The following is a 19,051-nucleotide window of genomic DNA, read 5'->3' on the forward strand; positions in this document are numbered from 1 at the left end:
TAATATCTGGGAATGGAACATGTTGGGTTATAAAGAGTATTGGTATCTGGGAATGGTACATATTTGAGTTTCCCGCTTATCTTTCCCGCCGGCGGGTGGCGAGGCGCACGCGCAGCGTCCTTAGCGACCCGCCGTCCTGGAGCATGCGTATTGCTGCACTCCGCCGGGACGGAACATGCTCAGTGTTGGGTATCGCCGTGATGGAGCATGCGTAGTGCCGCCCGCTGTTTTGTCCCAGCGACAGATGGAGGGAGCAGGGAGTGAGGTGAGTGTTGACGGAGTCTCATTCAGTGTGATCCGTGTTTAATTGTTCCAATAACTCGCTCGGTGTTGTCGTCTGCTCTCATTATGGCCGCCGAAGTCAAGTTTTAAATCCCCCCCAGCCCGGGGCCTGGTTCCCACTGCAGCCTCGGCCTTTCCTGCAACAGTCGACAGTGGGGTGCTGGAAAACCGCAGTAGATCCTACAGCAACCCCTCCCCCACCCCACTCCCCCCACCCCACCCCACACCCTCCCCCCCCACCCCACACCCTCCCCCCCCACCCCACACCCTCCCATCCCCCCACCCCACACCCTCCCCCCCCACCCCACACCCTCCCATCCCCCCACCCCACACCCTCCCATCCCCCCACCCCACACCCTCCCCCCCCCACCCCACACCCTTCCCCCCCCACCCCACACCCTCCCCCCCCACCCCACACCCTCCCCCCCACACCCTCCCCCCCCACCCCACACCCTCCCCCCCCCCACCCCACACCCTCCCCCCCCACCCCACACCCTCCCATCCCCCCACCCCACACCCTCCCCCCCCACCCCACACCCTCCCATCCCCCCACCCCACACCATCCCCCCACCCCACACCCTCCCCCCCACCCCACACCCTCCCCCCCCACACCCTTCCCCCCCCACCCCACACCCTCCCCCCCCACCCCACACCCTCCCCCCCACACCCTCCCCCCCCACCCCACACCCTCCCCCCCCCACCCTCCCCCCCCCCCCCACCCCACACCCTCCCCCCCCACCCCACACCCTCCCCCCCACCCCACCCCCTCCCATCCCCCCCCACCCCCTCCCATCCCCCCCCACCCCACACCCTCCCATCCCCCCACACCATCCCCCCCCACACCCTCCCCCCACACCCTCCCCCCCCCACCCCACACCCTCCCCCCCCCACCCCACACCCTCCCCCCCCACCCCACACCCTCCCCCCCCACCCCACACCCTCCCCCCCCACCCCACACCCTCCCATCCCCCCCCACCCCCTCCCACCCCCTCCCACCCCCCCCACCCCACACCCTCCCATCCCCCCACACCATCCCCCCCCACACCCTCCCCCCCCACCCCACACCCTCCCCCCCCCCACCCCACACCCTCCCCCCCCACCCCACACCCCCCCCACCCCCCCCACCCCACACCCTCCCCCCACCCCCCCACCCCCTCCCCCCACCCCCCCACCCCACACCCCCCACCCCACACCCTCCCCCCACCCCCCCCTCCCCCCACCCCCCCCACCCCACACCCTCCCCCCACCCCCCCCACCCCACACCCCCCCCCCCACCCCACACCCTCCCCCCCCCACCCCACACCCTCCCCCCCCCCACCCCACACCCTCCCCCCCCCACCCCACACCCTCCCCCCCCCACCCCACACCCTCCCCCCCCCACCCCACACCCTCCCCCCCCCCCCCCACCCCACACCCTCCCCCCCCCCCCCCCACCCTCCCCCCCCCCCCACCCCACACCCTCCCCCACCCCCCCACCCCACACCCTCCCCCCCCCCCCCACCCCACACCCTCCCCCCCCCCCCCACCCCACACCCTCCCCCCCCCCCCCCCACCCCCCCACCCCACACCCTCCCCCCCCCCCCCCCACCCCCCCACCCCACACCCTCCCCCCCCCACCCCACACCCCCCATATTGGGAGCACCTGATGCAGTAAAGTAGGTTGGAGGAGAGGCAGGTGAAAGCCCCCACTCCCAACGCAATACATATAGAGTCCCCCTTGACCTCACCTACCACCCCACTAGTCTCCGCATCCAGTACATCATCCTGAAACCCTTCCTCCAACTCCAACTAGACCCCAGCACCAAGAGCATGTTCCCCTCCCCACCCCTCTCTGCCTTCCGCAAGGACCGTTCCCTTTGATGGTCCTTGGTTTACGCCACTCTCCCCTGCAATCGGAAAAGATGCAAAACCTGTCAGTACACCAACTCCTTACCTCCATCCCTTGCTTCAAACAGTCCTTCCAGGTGAGACAGAGGTTCACCTAGTTTACTGCAGGAAGTACACCTGATGTGGTCTTCTCCACATCGGGGAGACCGAATGTAAACTTATGGAACAGTTCACCGAGCACGGGAGCTGCATGCTGTCTGTCTGTTGAGGAGCAATGGTCCCCTTGGTGAAAGTGAACATGGAAATGCAACAACCAGACCTTCCCCGGGGTGTGTTTTATTGCTTGACTCTCCCTTCATTGTTTTACACAATTTGTAAACAGAGAGCACTCTGAAATCAAACCAGGGAAGCGTTTGGGAATCACAATGTAGCGTTAATTTTACACAAGGTTACCTTCTCTTCCTACATACAGCCACTCTGTCAATGTTGCATTTCGTATGTTTATTGGCTGATGAATGTAAATAGACTGAGCTGCATTCTTGTGAGTTACAGGGGCCACTGGGATTATCCTGATTAAATTACTGCCTTATCTCTGGTGGTCAATGTTCTATTAATCTACAATTAAATAAATTCCTTTGAAGGTAATTGTAGCTGCAATATATCTGTCTCAGGCCCTTCGCCCTAACCAGTCCACACTGACCCTCCGAAGAGTAACCCACCCAGACCCATTTCCCTCTGACTAATGCACTATGGGCAATTCAGCATGGCCAATTCACCCAACTTGCACATCTTTGGACCGTGGGAGGAAACCCACGCAGAACGTGCAAACTCCACACAGACATTTGTTCGAGGCTGAAATTGAACTTGGGACCCTGATGCTGTGAGGCAGCAGTGCGAATCACTGAGCCGCCCCTGTTATAGCAGAGCTCTGTGCAGGTAGTGTCAGTCGCAGTGCAAACTGGCATTCTCATCACAGGACAACTGGTTGAGAAGAACATTCATATTGTGCCCAACTTGTTCTGGACCTGCCTCACAGGTACAGATCATCAGCAGCCTGTATCACATGTCAGAGTGAGTATGTTAATGTAAACAGTGATTGCCAAAGGGCTTGATTACTCACTGTGTGCAGTGCTCAATCCTGTTTTTCCTTGACATCATCACCGAGGGAACTTAAAATATGTCATGTAGCTTCTCCTAACTTTTACAAACTTTTGAGCAAGAAACTGCTGGAAACAGCAGAACACCCCAGTGTGACTGACGGCAAGGTGTATTCTCGGAAGTTTGTTTTTGTACCCATGGTTGTGGAATGATACAGCCCAGAGGCCTTTGCCATGTCATTTCTGTGCTGCCCATGTGAAAGGGTTATACGCTTGATCCTACTCTCCTGATCCTTATCCAGAGCTCTGCAAATTTCATCCCTTCAAATATATATATATTCAAATCTTTATTGAATTTTGCTGTTAAAACCTTTTAGAGTTCTTTGAGGAGGAACCATAAGAATATAAGAAATAGGAGTCTGCTCTGCCTACAATAAAGTTATGGCTGTTCTTTTCGTGGAGTCAGCTCCACTTACCTACCTGCTTATTCTAACTCTTAATGTTCTTTACCATTCAAAAATCTATCAATCTATGCCTTGAAAACATTCAGCAAGGTAGCCTCAACTACTACATTGGGGAGGGATTCCACAGATTCATAACCTTCCTAAATGTGCTCCCCCTTATCCCTTAGTTCTAGTTTCACCCGCCGGTGGAATCAACCTCCCTGCTTCTATCTTATCTATTCCCTTCATAATTTTATATATTTCTGTAAGATCACTTCTGGTTCTTCTAAATTTCATGATGTGAAGGTGTCAGTGTTGGACTGGGGTGGACAAAGTCAGAAGTGACACGACACCAGGTTATAGTCCAACAGGTTTATCTGCAATCACAAGCTTTCAGGGCACTGCTCCTTTGAGTGAAGCGAGAGAGAAGAGTGTGCGCGCGCACACACACACACACACGATTTATAGGTAGAGAGCTGATCAGTTCACTCATAGAAGCATTGAGTCATAGATGTACAGCACTGAGACAGATCCTTCGGTCGAACTCGTCCATACCAATCAGATATCCCAACCTAATCTCTGCCCTCATCAATCCTCTTTGTTACTTCTTCAAAAAACTCAATCAAGTTTGAGAGACATGATTTCCCCGCACAAAGCCATGTTGACTATCTCTAATTCATCGTTGCCTTTCCAAATACATGTACATCCTGTCCCTCAGAATTCCCTCCAACAACTTGCCCTATTCTCTCCCTCGTTACCCCTTTGTCCTTAATGTATTTGTAAAAATCCTTTGGATTCTCCTTAATTCTATTTGCCAAAGCTACCTCATGTCCCCTTTTTGCTCTCTGATTTCCCTCTTAAGTATACTCCGACTGTATACTCTTCTAAGGATTCACTCAATCTATCCTGTCTATATCTGTATATGCTTCCTTTTTCTTAACCAAACCCTCAATTTCACCAGCTATCCAGCATTCCCTATACCTACCAGCGTTTCCTTTCACCCTGACAGGAATATACTTTCTCTGGATTCTTGTTATCTCATTTCAGAAGGCCTCCCATTTTCCAGCCGTCCCTTTACCTGCGAACATCTGCCCCCAATCAGCTTTCGAAAGTTCTTGCCTAATACCATCAAAATTAACCTTCCTCCAATTTAGAACTTCAACTTTTAGATCTGGTCTATCCTATTTGATCACTATTTTAAATCTAATAGAATTATGGTCGCTGGCCCCAAAGTGATCCCCCACTGACACCTCAGTCACCTGTCCTGCCTTATTTCCCAAGAGTAGGTCAGGTTTTGCACCTTCTCTCGTAGGTACACCCACATAATGAATCAGAAAATTGTCGTGTACACACTTAACGAATTCCTCTCCATCTAAACCTTTAACACTATGGCAGTCCCAGTCTATGTTTGGAAAGTTAAAATCCCCTACCATAACCACCCTATTATTCTTACAGATAGCTGAGATCTCCTTGCAAGTTTATTTCTCAATTTCCCTCTGACTATTAGGAGGTCTATAATACAATCCCAATAAGGTGATCAGCCCTTTCTTATTTCTCAGTTCCACCCAAATAACTTCCCCGGATGTATTTCCGGGAATATCCTCCCTCAGTATAGCTGTAATGCTATCCCTCATCAAAAACGCCACTCCCCCTCCTCTCTTGCCTCCCTTTCTGTCCTTTCTGTAGCATTTGTGTCCTGGAACATTAAGCTGCCAGATCTACCCATCCCTGAGCCATGTTTCTGTAATTGCTGTGATATCCCAGTCCCATGTTCCTAACCATGCCGTGATTTCATCTGCCTTCCCTGTTAGGCCTCTTGCATTGAAATGAATGCAATTTAATTTCTCAGTCCTCCCTTGTTCTGTTTTGTTCCTGCCTGCCCTGACTGTTTGACTCGCTTCTTTTCTCAACTGTAGCAGTCTCGGATTGATCTCTTTCCTCACTATCTCCCTGGGTCCCACCCTCCCCACCTTACTAGTTTAAATGCACCCAAGTAGCTCTAGCAAGTCTCCCTACCAGTATATTAGTCCCATTCCAATTTAGGTGCAATCCGTCCTTCTTGTACAGGTCACTTCATCGAGAAGCACGACAAAAGACCCTTTGGTCCAACCCGTCCATGCCGATCAGATATCTTAACCTAATCTAGTACCATTTGCCAACACTTGGCCCATATCGCTCTATCCATATACCCATCCAGACACCTTTTAAATGTTGCAATTGTACCAGCCTCCTCCACTTCCTCTGTCAGCTCATTCCATACATGTACCACCCGCTGCATGAAATAATTGCTTCCTGGGTCCCTTTTATATCTTTTCTGTCACACCCTAAACCTATGCCCTCTAGTTCTGGACTTCCCCACCCCAGGTAAAAGACTTTGTCTCTTTATCCTGTCCATGCTTCTCATGATTTTATAAACCTCTATAAGGTCACCCCTCACCCTCTAACGCTTCAGGACAAACAGCCCCAGCCTATTCAGCCTCTCCCTGTAGCTCTAATCCTCCCAGCCCTGGTAACATCCTCATAAATCCTTTCTGAACCCTTTCAAGTCAACCCAACACTCTACTCACACGAATTGTATGATCTTTTCATCTCTTTGCCTCTAAATTGTGTGTCTGTGTGCTCTTCTCTCTCACTACACTGTGCTCCGAAAGCCTGTGATTTCAAATAAACTTGTTGGGTTATAACCTGGTGTTGTGTGAATTCCGACTGTCCTAAATTCCAAGGAGAGTTCATAAGATAACCTTGCACAGCTCACATGTCAGATACAATTGTTTACAAAATGGCTCCTTAGCAAGGAGGGCAAATGTTAGACCATAAAATGGCTTCCTGACACATTGTGCCAGAATCTCTTCAATATTAGGCCAAGAATAATTTCTAAGCTAGGAGCAGACTCCTGCTTTTTAAGCACTGAATCATTCTGTACCTGAGGCTGAGATGTTACCATAAGGTTGCATTTAAACTGATTCATTAGTCTCGAATTAAGCATGCCTTTTTTTTCAGGGTTGTGATTCAAATTCAAATAAGACATAAGATCCGATTAGTTAGAATTGACAGTGGGCAATCTGTAAGGTCTGTAGAGTGGTTTGCAAGAACAGCAAGTAAGTTAAAACTTCATCAATATTACCTTTTAGAGTTTGTATTTAATAACCGGTAATGGCTACTCAATATCATCATAAAGTCCCAAAATGCAATTAAATTCAATCCATAGCAGGTAAGCACTAAGAGTTAATTTTCTATTGGCTTTCGACAGCCTCAGCACTAAAATGCTCTCCCTCTCTGGTGTCCTTTTGAACTCTGAAGTCAGAGTCTTTAACAGCAAAGATGTTTTTCTCTCTGTGTCTGTCCCACTTGCAAGGGGTAATAAGAATCCATTATAATTGACAGGATCTGACCGTCAATTACAAAGCTTTTGATAGTTCCGAGTTTCGTTTCAGGGTCAGAATCAAGGACTGTCATTAATTTCACAAGGGAACGGCCGTGAATATTATCATTTGGTGTCCTGTTCACACAGATCCACCGATGCTAAGGCAAATGTTCTTAATTGCCTTAGAGTATCTTGTTATCACTTGGTGAGCACAGGAGAAACATAGAGAGATTTGGATGTGTATTCACAAAATTGAGGAAACAGGAGAAAGTTTGAGAGTATACAGAAAAGATTTGTAAGAATGGTTCAAGGAAACAGAGTCTTCAGTTTCATACCTCATATTTTACACTACTTAAGTTTTGATAGATTGTAGAAAAATTGATTTAATTCAAGTTTTCTGGAAATGTCATCCCATTTCCTTATCCCCGTATCAGTCAAAGCAAAATGCTCAGAGGCACAGTATAGTTTTACCTCCTTCATCTTTAATCCGAGCCCTGGAGGGAGAGAGAATGATCACCCATGTGCATAGAGACACATGTTCTTGGTCTTCACTCGAACAGCAGTTTCTTAATGCATTATATAGTTATTTTACAGGGAGGAGCATCCAGACAACATAGATATTGATTGGGTGACCGTTAGAATCAGTGAGTGTCAATAGTAAAGATTAAGCCATCTGCAGTTACACAATGAATGTTCTTAACCTTGTTAACAGACTTTACATACTGAATGCTTCCAATATTGTTAAATGAATCTACACAATGAATGCTTTTCCACCATTACCCTTGCCTCCAGCACCCCGTTGTTAACTGCATATTCTTATCTGATCTGAGTTGCGCTCAGCTGAACCTCTTGTTTCACAAAATTCGAAACTTAACTCTATCCCTACCTGCTCGTACCCTGTACACATTCTCAGAAATACAAAACTTCTCCAACCAGTCACTGTTCAAACAGCTCCAAGCAGGGTGTATAGCAAACCAAACAGTTTATTATCAGTTATGTCCTTGCTAGAAGGCCATGTTTTAAGAAATCTCCAGTGTCTATAATTTTTCAACAACCTCTTTTAACTAAGTAATATCAAGTATTTCCACAAAATTTGATATAAATCAATTTTTCCACAATCCTTCAAAGCTTAAGTTCTCTAAGAGCTGTAAAATATGAAGTGTGAAATTGGAATGTCTGTTTCCTGGAACTATTTGATTTATTTTGTTTTTCTGCATCCTCTCTGAAACCTTCTCCTGTTGCCTAAAGTGTGTGAATACACATCCAAATCTCTCCATCTTTGTATTCCCTTATAAATTATAATATTTGGTTTATTCTTCCGACGAAAATGCAACTCTTCACTATAAATTTCATTGTCCCGGTAACTGCCCATTTCGCTGTATTTTGTTTGCTATTTTTCAAGGCTTTTCATCATCTGAAAGCTTTGAAATGATTCCATCTCTGCAAAAGATAAGGACATCTTTGACCCTGGGTACACCACTGTACGTGTGCCTCGACTCTGATTAAAACAAAATGCTCATCATGAGAATGGTCCCAGGAATGAAAGGATAAACATATGAGGAATGTTTGAGGACTCTGGGTATATACTCGATGGAGTTTGGGAGGATGAGGGGGGATCTAATTGAAATGTACAGAATACAGAATGGCCTTGACAGGGTAGATGTTGGGAAGATGTTTCCATTAGTCAGAGAGACTAGGACCTGAGGACACAGTCTGAAATTAAAGAAACTCCTTCAGCCAGAGTGTGGTGAATCTCTGGAATTCATTGCCACAGAAGGCTGAGGAGGCCAAGTCATTGAGTTTTTTTTTAAGACTAAGATAGATAGGTTCTTCATTATCAAAGGAATCAAGGGTTACAGGAAAAAGCAGGAGAATGGGGTTTAGAAACTTACCAGGCATGATTGAATGGCAGAGCAGACTTGATGGGCTGAATGGCCTAATTTCTGCTCCTATGTGTTACCCACTCCAATATTCAGCTCGTTCCTTCCCATGGTATTACCTGCTTTGCTCTCTGGACAATAGCTTCTCCCAATGAGTAACCACTCACATTGGACAGCTGTGAAAAACAGTGGCAGTCAGTCAGCATCACAACTTCCTACTGTCACATCTCATTCCAGATTTTGTGTCCAACATTTTCATATCATAAATTTGTACACCTGCATTTTAAACTCAACATCATTGTCATCAGGTAGTGTAGTAGCCTGCCCATGAATTTCTCTCATCATGCAATCTGAACATCATCTTCATCCACCTTTGTCATTTCAGTTACTGAATAAAAGAAATAAACAAATTGATGTACACTACATTTTTAAAAATTATAATCGAATTACATATTTCACAAAATATGGTGAAATGTATCCCTTCAACTGTGTTCCTGCCTTTTCAGTTGAAGGACTGTGTTCTTTGCAAAACCCCTGGGATTACCGTTAATTCTTGTGAAATGAGAGTTGATGTTGGATTAGGCGGTCACAATGTGGGTGACACTGTTTTTCACAGCTGTAACATGTTGTCTCTTTTAGGTGATAGTGACGACACCACCACTGACCTGGAGCATGGAGGAACAGGTCAGTCAGGCTAGTAGCCCTGAAAGTGGGACTCACCTGTCCAATGTGAGTGGTTACTCATTGGGAGAAGCTATTGTCCAGAGAGCAAAGCAGGTAATACCATGGGAAGGAACGAGCTGAATATTGGAGTCAATGACAAGGAATCGCTGAGAGTGTTATATCCTAATACAGCAGCATACCCTGCTAAATATGAGGCCTGCACAAACAGCTTTCTCATTTTTCTTTCCCTTGAGAATTGAACGTTGGTCATGTGTTCAGCAATTGTTGTTCATTTCTGATTGACCTGGAGAAGATGGTGGTGAGCTGCCTTCCTGAACAGCTTACTTTGTACAGAACAGAACAGCCACAGTGCTGTTAGGAAAGCCATTCCAGGATGTTGACCCAGTGGCAGAGAAAGAATGGTGAAGAAATTCCAGTGAAACTGAAAATGATACAATCAGCTGCTTCTGGCAATATGGGCATTGCTGGCAAACACTTAGTGCCCAAACCTAGTTGCTCTGGAGTTAATGGTGAAGGGCACTTTCTGTAGAATGTGCTCTAGTGCTGATTTGTATTGGGCTTGATAAGACGGGGTATCTTGTGAGGACTCTGAACAGTTAATAATGTTAAAACGAGTCTTACACAGGCCTGACCGGGTAAGGATCATAGCTTTATCTTTCCAAATTTGTTATAACTATGTTTAGTTTCTCAAACTAGGATTAGAATTGTCATTCCAGGCCCCTCCTGGTTGCAGTTTGTTAGGAACTGAGGATTCAGAAGCAGGCTGAGACCATTGGCCTTTCAGCCTGCTCCATCATTTAGTAAGGTCACAGCTGATCTGATTGTGGTCGCAACTCTGCATTCCTGTCTGCTTCTCATAACCCTCAGTTTCCTCTGTATCAAAAATCTCTCCAATTCAATGATAACATAATTGACCATCCTAATTAAGCTTTAGAAAGTTGCCGTGTTTACTGTGGAACCTTGAGATGTCAGCTCCATTCAGTTGATTGCACCTTTGCGTCTACGTTTAGGAGACCATTCAATGGCTGAGGAAGGGTTATACCCGAAACCTCCTGACGCTACCTGGCTTGCTGTGTCCCTTCAGCCTCCTGTTTGGATTCCAGCATCACCATTCTTTTCATCTCATTCAGTGTTGTAACGGCTGATCTGGGTCTGCACTGCACTGATCCACTTTCAATTCACACCCTTGCCTAACCAAAAAAAACGATTACATTCAGTTTTGCAGTTTTCAATAGGCCTCCAGCTGCCGCGGCATTTTGGACATAGATTTCAGATTTTCATGACCCTTTACGTCTGGAAGGACTTCCTAATGTCATTCTCAAATAGCCAACATCTAATTTTAAGTTGTCCCAACTTGTTCGAGTCTCGTTCACCTAAAGTCAGAGCTTTTGTCTGTTCCATCAAATTGTTTCATCGTCTTAAACACTTTAGTTAGAAAAGCCCTTAATCTTCTGTGTTCGCAGTGAGCTTGGAGTGCCTACCTATCCCAATGTTGATGCATTACATGATCCAGTGACATTAAGGTGCTTCAGTACAGTTTAAGTCATTGAGCTTTGGGGGAAGCCCTCCTGTGGTTGAGTTAAACCTTGCCCAAAGAGAAAGTCACATGTCGTGTCCTCTGTTTTATCCGTAGGGCAATGAGTCAGGTTCCCAGCTGCAGGCAGCAGCAGCAGCAGGTATTGGGGGAATGACTTCAGCATCTGTTTCCCAGTTGTTACTGGCTGGTACTAAGTGCCAACAGAGCTTTGAGGAGTTCCCCACCATAGAGGAAGGGACGATCACCGTGACTGAAGAATCGATGAGTACGCAAAGGGACTTCAGGGAACGTCAACCCAGACTCGGTAAGAGACTCTGTGATTAAAGATATGGGCACTGCCCTGCTTTTGGCTCCGAATGGATGATAAGGTTACTGTTGTGGATAGAGTGAATATTTCTATGTAACTACATTTTTTTTGCTACAGGTAAGTAAAGGCAGAACAAGACAGATGTGAAACCTAAGAAGGGAATACTGAATGCGATAAACATCATGTTAAGACTCTTGTGGTGACCAGAAGAACCACATTTGCCAAAGAACGCAAGTGTGGAAACAAATAGAACAATTAATCGTTTATCACTTGTATGTTAACAATCAAACCAAAGTCAATATAAACTGGACACAAACTGATAGACAGATAATGCTTACTATGTAAATTGTATATTAAATAGCAGGCACAATTGACAGTAGATTTCACAGATTTATTTGGCAGGTCTGTGCAGCCTGTGTGGTAACTAACCTTTATCTATTCCTGATGAAGGGCTTTTGCCCGAAATGTCGATTTTCCTGCTCCTCGGATGCTGCCTGACCTGCTGTGCTTTTCCAACACCACTCTGATCTAAACTCTGGTTTCCAGCATCTGCAGTCCTCACTTTTGTCTGGTACTAACCTCAGCCAGAAAGCCCTTCGAAGGCTGAGGCGTGCTTTCCAGGACTTTATCGCCCTCTCATAATTCTCTTGACCTGCCTGTTTCAGTTTGATTCAAAACTTCAGTTCCAATCGAGTCCATTGTATGGCCAGTTTAGTCAATCAGTTCCTTCAAAGTAACTGAGATAGGAGCCTTTTGTTTGGGGATTACTAGTCCTGGATTCAGCCTTTGTGTTCTTTTTCAGTTGTGCTACACATCCCCATCCTCTGAGCTCCGAAAGCTCTGTGTTAAACTAGTTTTAGTCATAGTTAAGAGTCTAATTCAACAATACAAGCTTTAAAATCATGGTCCAATGCATTCAAGAACCTATCGCTAGAAAGTATAGCTTGCACACGTGACAACCTCCACCCGGTCCCGCAAGTTGTGGAGAGGATATATTTAGGAGTTGAACATCTCTGAAATGGATAACTCACCAGCCACAGATGAAATCTGAGAGAAGCAAGTGAAAATCAGAGACTGCTCTCCCTATTATTTTCCAATACTCTCAGATTAAACGTGCCATGCCAGAGGAGTTGGGACATCATGTTGAGGTTGTATAGGATATTGGTGGGGCCACTTCTGCATAATGTATACAGTTTTGGTCGTTATGCTATTGGAAGGATATTATTAAATTGAAGAGGGTTCAGAAAAGATTTACCAGGATATTGCCAGGCATGGAGGATTTGAGTTAAAAGAAGAGGCTTGATAGGCTGGGACTTTTATCATTCGAGCATAGAAGGATGAGGGGTGACCTGATAGAGGTTTATAAAGTCTTGAGGGGCACAGTTAAGGTGAATGACAAAGCTCTTCTCCGTAGGGAAGGGGACTTCAAAACGAGAGGGCATGTATTTAAGGTGAGAGGAGAAAGATTTTAAAAATACCTAAGGGCAACTTGTTCACACAGAGGGTGTTTTGTGTGTGGAATAAATGGCCAGAGAAAGTTGTAGACGTAGGTACAGCTACAACATTTGGAAGAATAGAATCCCTACAGTGTGAAAACAGGCCCTTCGGCCCAACAAATCCACATCGACCCTCCAAAGATTATACCATCCAGGGCCACCCCCCTACACTATTATTTTATATTTTCCCTCACTAATGCATCTAACCTACACACCCCAGAACACTTTGGGCAATTTTAGCATGGCCAATTCACCTACCTACACATCTTTGGATTGTGGGAGAAAACTGGAGGAAACCCATGCAGACAAGGGGAGAATGCGCAAATTCCACACAGACAGTTACCCGAAGCTGGAATCGAACCCGGATCCCTGGCACTGTGAGGCACAGTGCTAACCACTGGCTATTGTGCCGCCAATATATTTGGACAGGTACATGTGCGAATGTGTATAAGGTATGAGCAGGTAGGGATAGAGTTAAGTTTAGTGTTGCAGTACAAAGACTCAGCTAGCATGACTTTGACCAGATAAGAACTTGCAGTCAACCATGAAGTGCTGGAGGAAAAGGTAACGGTGTCAGCGATCGCCCACAACACCAGTATCTTGAGATGGACGGGCCCACAAGGTAAGATTTTAAACCTTGGTCCCTCTGGATGTTCCTGTGTGTCGGAAATGGTCTCCTTGTTCAATTGCTTTCTATTCTAAGGACTCTTGAACAGTAATTAGTTTGTTCGAAAGAGACTGTTTTGTGAACACGCTGATAAACAGGTTCGAGTTTCCTGGGTTTTAATTGGGGTTTGAGTCCCCTGGACAAATAGAGTAAAAAAAGGGGTTTGAGTCCCCATGAGGAGTAAAGTGAGAAAGGGGTTTGAGTCCCCTCGGTAAAAGGGGGTTAAAGTCCCCTGGAAAAAGGAATTTCGAGTACTGCAGACACTAGGTTTGAGGCTTCGGAGCAAGTTCGAAACCAGGAACTTCAATGATAAATATCTAAACAAAATTTGGTGGTACTTAAAGTTATCACCTTTATTCCCCATACCTCCCCTTAGAAGGACTTTTAGGACAACATGGCGTCACCGGGTAAAGGGAATAAAAAGTGGAGCCGGTCTGCTCTGATCCCGACATGAAGTGCATTGCCTGCCAGGGAAGCTTTGTTCGGGTTTTTATTGTGGGAGTCTCCGTTTCTGGGCTGTGGGTTCAACTCGGCGAATCCTTCTGAGAGAAGGGGGGGTGGTATGGACTGCAGCACCGTGTGGTCCACTGCGAGGGCTTTCTCTTTTTTTATATAAGTGTAATTTCATCAAGAGGATATGGAAAAAAAGGAGAAATGTTGAAATTAAGGATGTACTAATATTTGGGTTGAAAAAGGAGGTTTTAATATAAATTATGCCATTCTGAAAGTGTTTGATATTTAAATATTTTGGTTTTTAAATACTGGTTCAGAAAATCCTTTTTAAGTAACTGTTTTGCCTTCTTTGAATCAGATCTTAATGTGTTTTGTGGGCTATGTAATAGGGCCAATTTTGTTATTAAATGAATATTATACAACATTGGCTCCTTTTTAAAATAATCAAACATGTAACCTTAAAACAAAATGATTGAGGGCCTTGAGCCCCTGATCTGTTTGAAATTCTACAATGCCTGCTTCAAAAAACAATTGTCAGTGGTCATGCTTTAGCTAGATGAGAGTACTGTATTAAAGTATCATTGCTGGGTTTTATTTTGGCTGTACCTTCTTTATCTTTATTCTGACCCCTGGAGAGACCGTGATTGCCTATGTTCACAAGGAGGCGAAAGTGAGGACTGCAGATGATGGAGATCAGAGTCTAGATTAGAATGGTGCTGGAAAAGCACAGCAGGTCAGGCAGCATCCGTAGAGTAGGAAAATCGACGTTTCGGGCAAAAACCCTTCATCAGGAATGAGGCAGGGAGCCTCTGGGTGGAGAGATAAATTGGGAGGAGGGTGGGGCTGAGGAGAAGGTAGCTGAGAGTACAATAGGTGGATGGAGGTGGTGATGAAGGTGATAAGTCGGCGAGGAGGATGGAGTGGATAGGTGGAAAGGAAGATTGACAAGTGGGACAGGCCATGAGGGCGGTGCTGAGCTGGAAGGTTGGAACTAGGGTAAAGTGGGGGGGAGGGGAAATGAGGAAACTGGTGAAATCCACATTAATGCCCTGGGGTTGAAGTGTTCCGAAGCTGAAGATGAAGCGTTCTTCTTCCAGGTGAGGGAGTGGCGGTGAAGGAGGCCCAGGACCTCCATGTCCTCGGCAGAGTGGGAGGGGGAGTTGAAATGTTGGGCCACAGGGCGGTGTGGTTGATCGGTGCAGGTGTTCCGGGGGTACCCTAAAGCGCTCTGCTAGGAAGCGTCCAGTCTCCCCAATGTAGAGGAGACCGCATTGGGAGCAACGGATACAATAAATGACATTGATGGATGTGCAGGTAAAACTTTGATGGATGTGAAAGGTTCCTTTAGGGCCTTAGATGGAGGTGAGGGAGGAGGTGTGGGCGCAGGTGGCAGGGGGAGGTGCCAGGATGGGAGGGTGGGTTGTAGGGGGGTGTGGACCTGACCAGGTAGTCACGGAGGGAACGGTCTTTGTGGAAGGCGGAAATGGGTAGGGAGGGAAATATATCCCTGGTGGTGGGGTCTTTTTGGAGGTGGCGGAAATGTCGGTGGATGATTTGGTTTATGCGAAGGTTGGTAAGGTAGAAGGTGAGCACCGGGGGGATTCTGTCCTTGTTACGGTTGGAGTGGTGGGGTTTGAGGGTGGAGAGGCGGAATGTGGATGAGATGTGTTGCAGGGCATCTTTCAACCACGTGGGAAGGGAAATTGCGGTCTCTAAAGAAGGAGGCCATCTGGTGTGTTCTGTGGTGGAACTGGTCCTCCTGGGAGCAGATACGGTGGAGGCAGAGGAATTGGGAATACGGGATAGCATTTTTGCAGGAGGTAGGGTGGGAAGAGGTGTAAGCCAGGTAGCTGTTGGAGTCGATGGGTTTGTCAAAAATGTCAGTCATCATTGATGGAGATGGAGAGGTCTAGGAAGGGGGGGAAGGTGTTAGAGCTCAGCACCATCTTCATGACCTGTCCTACCTGCCAATTTTCCTTCCCACCTATCCGCTCCACCCTCCTTCATCCCCACCTCCATCCACCTATTGTACTTTCAGCTACCTTCTCCGCACCTCCCTCCCATTTATCTCTCCACTTCGAAGGCTCCCAGCCTCATTCCTGATGAAGGGCTTTTGCCCAAAACATCAATTTTCCTGCTCCTCGGATGCTGCCTGACCTGCTGTGCTTTTGCAGCACCACTCTAATCTGTGTACACAAGGACATGAGTTCTCAGTCTTCTCTCGAACAGCAGATTCTTAAGGAATTATATAGTCACTCACAGGGAGCAGCATCCAAATAAGGCAACATTGATATTGATTGGGTGATTGATACAACTAGCGAGTATCAGCTGTAAAGATTAAGCCATGTGGCATTACACAATACATGTTCCTCACTTCGTTAACTGGCATTACACAATGGATGCAATTCATCTCATTAACCCACTACCCTTTCCTCCAGCACCTCATTGTTTTTACTGCAAGTTCTTATCTGGTCGAAGTCATGCTAGCTGAGCCTTTGTCTCACAACCCTAAACTTAACACTTTCCCTACCTGCTCATACCTTACACGCATTCTTACATGATTAGGAAAGGTTTAGAGGGACATGGGCCAAATGCAGGCACATGGGACGAGTTTAGCTTGGGAAATATGGTCGGTATTGGCAAGTTGGACTGAACGTGCCGTACGACTATGACTGCCTGATGTTCAGCATGTTGTTTCAAAAGAGGGCAAGAGATCAACCACCTAACTAAAAATTACTCAGCCTAACCTTGTTGATAGAAAAATGTTTAAAAGCTCATGTGGGACAGTATTCAGCCTCATTGAGAAATGTCAAGGCCACTCAGCATGGTTTTGTGAAGGGAACGTTAGTCAATCGCAATAAGAATGTTTGAGGCAGTGTCAAGGAGGGCCAACAAGGATAATGCATTTCAGGCAATCATATCGATTTTGATCTGGAGAGGTGTGAGCTGATAGGGGAGGGGAGGGAAATATATCCTTGGTGCTGGGGTCTGTTTGGAGGTGGCGGAAGTGACGGCGGATGATGCGCTGTACATGGAGATTGGTGGGGTGGTAGGTGAGGACCAGTGGGGTTCTGTCCTGGTGGCGGTTGGAGGGGCGGGGCTCAAGGGCGGAGGAGCGGGAAGTGGAGGAGATGCGGTGGAGGGCACCGTCGACCACGTCGGGGGGGAAAAACAGACCCCAGCACCAAGGATATATTTCCCTCCCCTCCCCTATCAGCTTTCCGTAGAGACCACTCCCTCCGCGACTCCCTTGTCAGATCCACACCCCCCACCGACCCAACCACCACTCCCGGCACCTTCCCTTGCAACCGCAGGAGGTGCAACACTTGCGCCCACACCTCCCCCCTCACTTCTCTCCAAGGCCCCAAGGGAAACTTCCATATCCGCCACAGATTCACCTGCACCTCCACCCACATCATCTACTGCATCCGCTGCAGCCGGTGTGGCCTCCTCTATATTGGGGAGACAGGCCGCCTACTTGCGGAGCGATTCAGAGAGCACCTCTGGGCCACCCGGACGAACCAACCCAACCAACCTGTGGCACAGCATTTCAACTCCCCCTCCCACTCCACCGAGGATATGCAGGTCATTGGACTCATCCACCGCCAAACCACAACAACCCGACGGTCGGAGGAGGAGCGTCTTATCTTCCGACTGGGAACCCTCCAACCGCAGGGGATGAACTTGGACTTCACCAGTTTCTTCATCCCCCCTCCCCCCACCCTGTCTCAGCCGGATCCTTCCAGCCCGGCACCGCCTTCCTGACCTGCAGTCTTCTTCTTGACCTCTCCGCCTCCACCCTACTCCGACCTATCACCCTCACCTTGACCTCTTTCCACCTATCACATTTCCAACTCCCCTCCTCCAAGTCCCTCCTCCCTACCTTTTATCTTCTCCTGCTGAACACTCTCTGCTCATTCCTGAAGAAGGGCCTGTGCCCGAAACGTCGAATCTCCTGTTCCCTGGATGCTGCCTGACCTGCTGTGCTGTTCCAGCAATAAAGTTTCAACTTTGATCTCCAGCATCTGCAGACCTCACTTTCTCCTCTTATGGAAGCAAGAAAAGCAGAGGTGACCTTTTAGGTGTGTGACTGACCGAGCTCATCAATACTGTATACATGTGACCTGTATACACTATATATATGTGACCAATGTGTACTGTATTGTATATATGTGACTAAAGCTTCGTGATTTCTGAGGAGAAGTGAAAGACCCACACTAATCTTTGGATGTGTGTAAAGTATTTGAAAAAATTCTCTCCGACCCTCTTAGACATTCAATATGAGCCCAGGAAACCACTCAAAATTTCTTAAAGGAAAATGTGCAGAGTGTGACAAGGCTGATTTAATCTGGGATCACACAGGTCCTGAAGGTTTTCGAAACTTTTTCATGAGAGGTGTTACACCTATGAGTAATCCTTTCAGCTGAGAGTGCTGACAGGCCATTGTTGCTTTTCTCAACAGAGCTGCAGGGAAGTGGGTTGTCTTCAGCTCCTCCGCTCTTGGCCTCCTACACCAGGCAGAGTCCGGAAGATGTAAAACTTTCCAACGTGACTTTTCATTGCTCTCCAGTGGAGTTTGCCCCTCTGAGGTAAGGCTTTTGCTCTGAATCTCTGAACCTTTTCAGTGTAAAAGTCTATTTATTGACCAAGCAGAAGGCCACAGTGAACAGAATTTACTTGTCTAGAGAAAGACATAGGCAGTTGGCGTAGGCTGGTTGATTTCAGACAGCTGATCAAAATCAGCATAAAATCATAATGTTGCTTCTGCAGAAAAGTATGTCATCTGAGTGTGATGAACCATGGAATATAGTCGCAGGTGTGGGCTATTTGGCCCTTTGAGCCTGCTCCATCATTTAATAAGTTAATGGCTGATGTTCCAATTCAGTACCTTATTCCTGCTTTCCCTCCATACCCTTTGATTTATTTAGCTCCTTCCTGAAACAATTCAATTTTTCACAGAAGGCAAATTGCTTTCTGTGGCAGAGAATTCCACAGTCTCACCAAGGTTAGGGTG

General features: G+C 47.3%; 1 protein-coding gene across 2 annotated transcripts in view; it reads left to right on the top strand.

Moving 5' to 3' along the window:
* The first annotated feature begins 207 nt into the window (after positions 1–207).
* alms1 (ALMS1 centrosome and basal body associated protein) overlaps positions 208–19,051 on the top strand; it is a 130,344-nt gene continuing 111,500 nt past the window's right edge. Inside the window, exons 1-4 of one of the 2 annotated variants that reach the window (XM_087992057.1) lie at positions 208–265; positions 9,533–9,670; positions 11,211–11,418; positions 18,500–18,626. In XM_087992057.1, coding sequence (XP_087848183.1) covers positions 245–265; positions 9,533–9,670; positions 11,211–11,418; positions 18,500–18,626 — 494 coding nt within the window. In that variant the 5' untranslated portion in view covers positions 208–244. Of the gene's footprint in view, positions 266–9,532; positions 9,671–9,875; positions 10,213–11,210; positions 11,419–18,499; positions 18,627–19,051 lie in introns of those variants that run through there. The other variant, XM_087992061.1, reaches the window with a different exon arrangement.

The sequence above is a fragment of the Chiloscyllium plagiosum genome, unplaced genomic scaffold, assembly GCF_037043375.1.
Source record: "Chiloscyllium plagiosum isolate Xiang-an unplaced genomic scaffold, Cpla_swu_hap1 HiC_scaffold_1, whole genome shotgun sequence".
NCBI lineage: Eukaryota > Metazoa > Chordata > Chondrichthyes > Orectolobiformes > Hemiscylliidae > Chiloscyllium > Chiloscyllium plagiosum.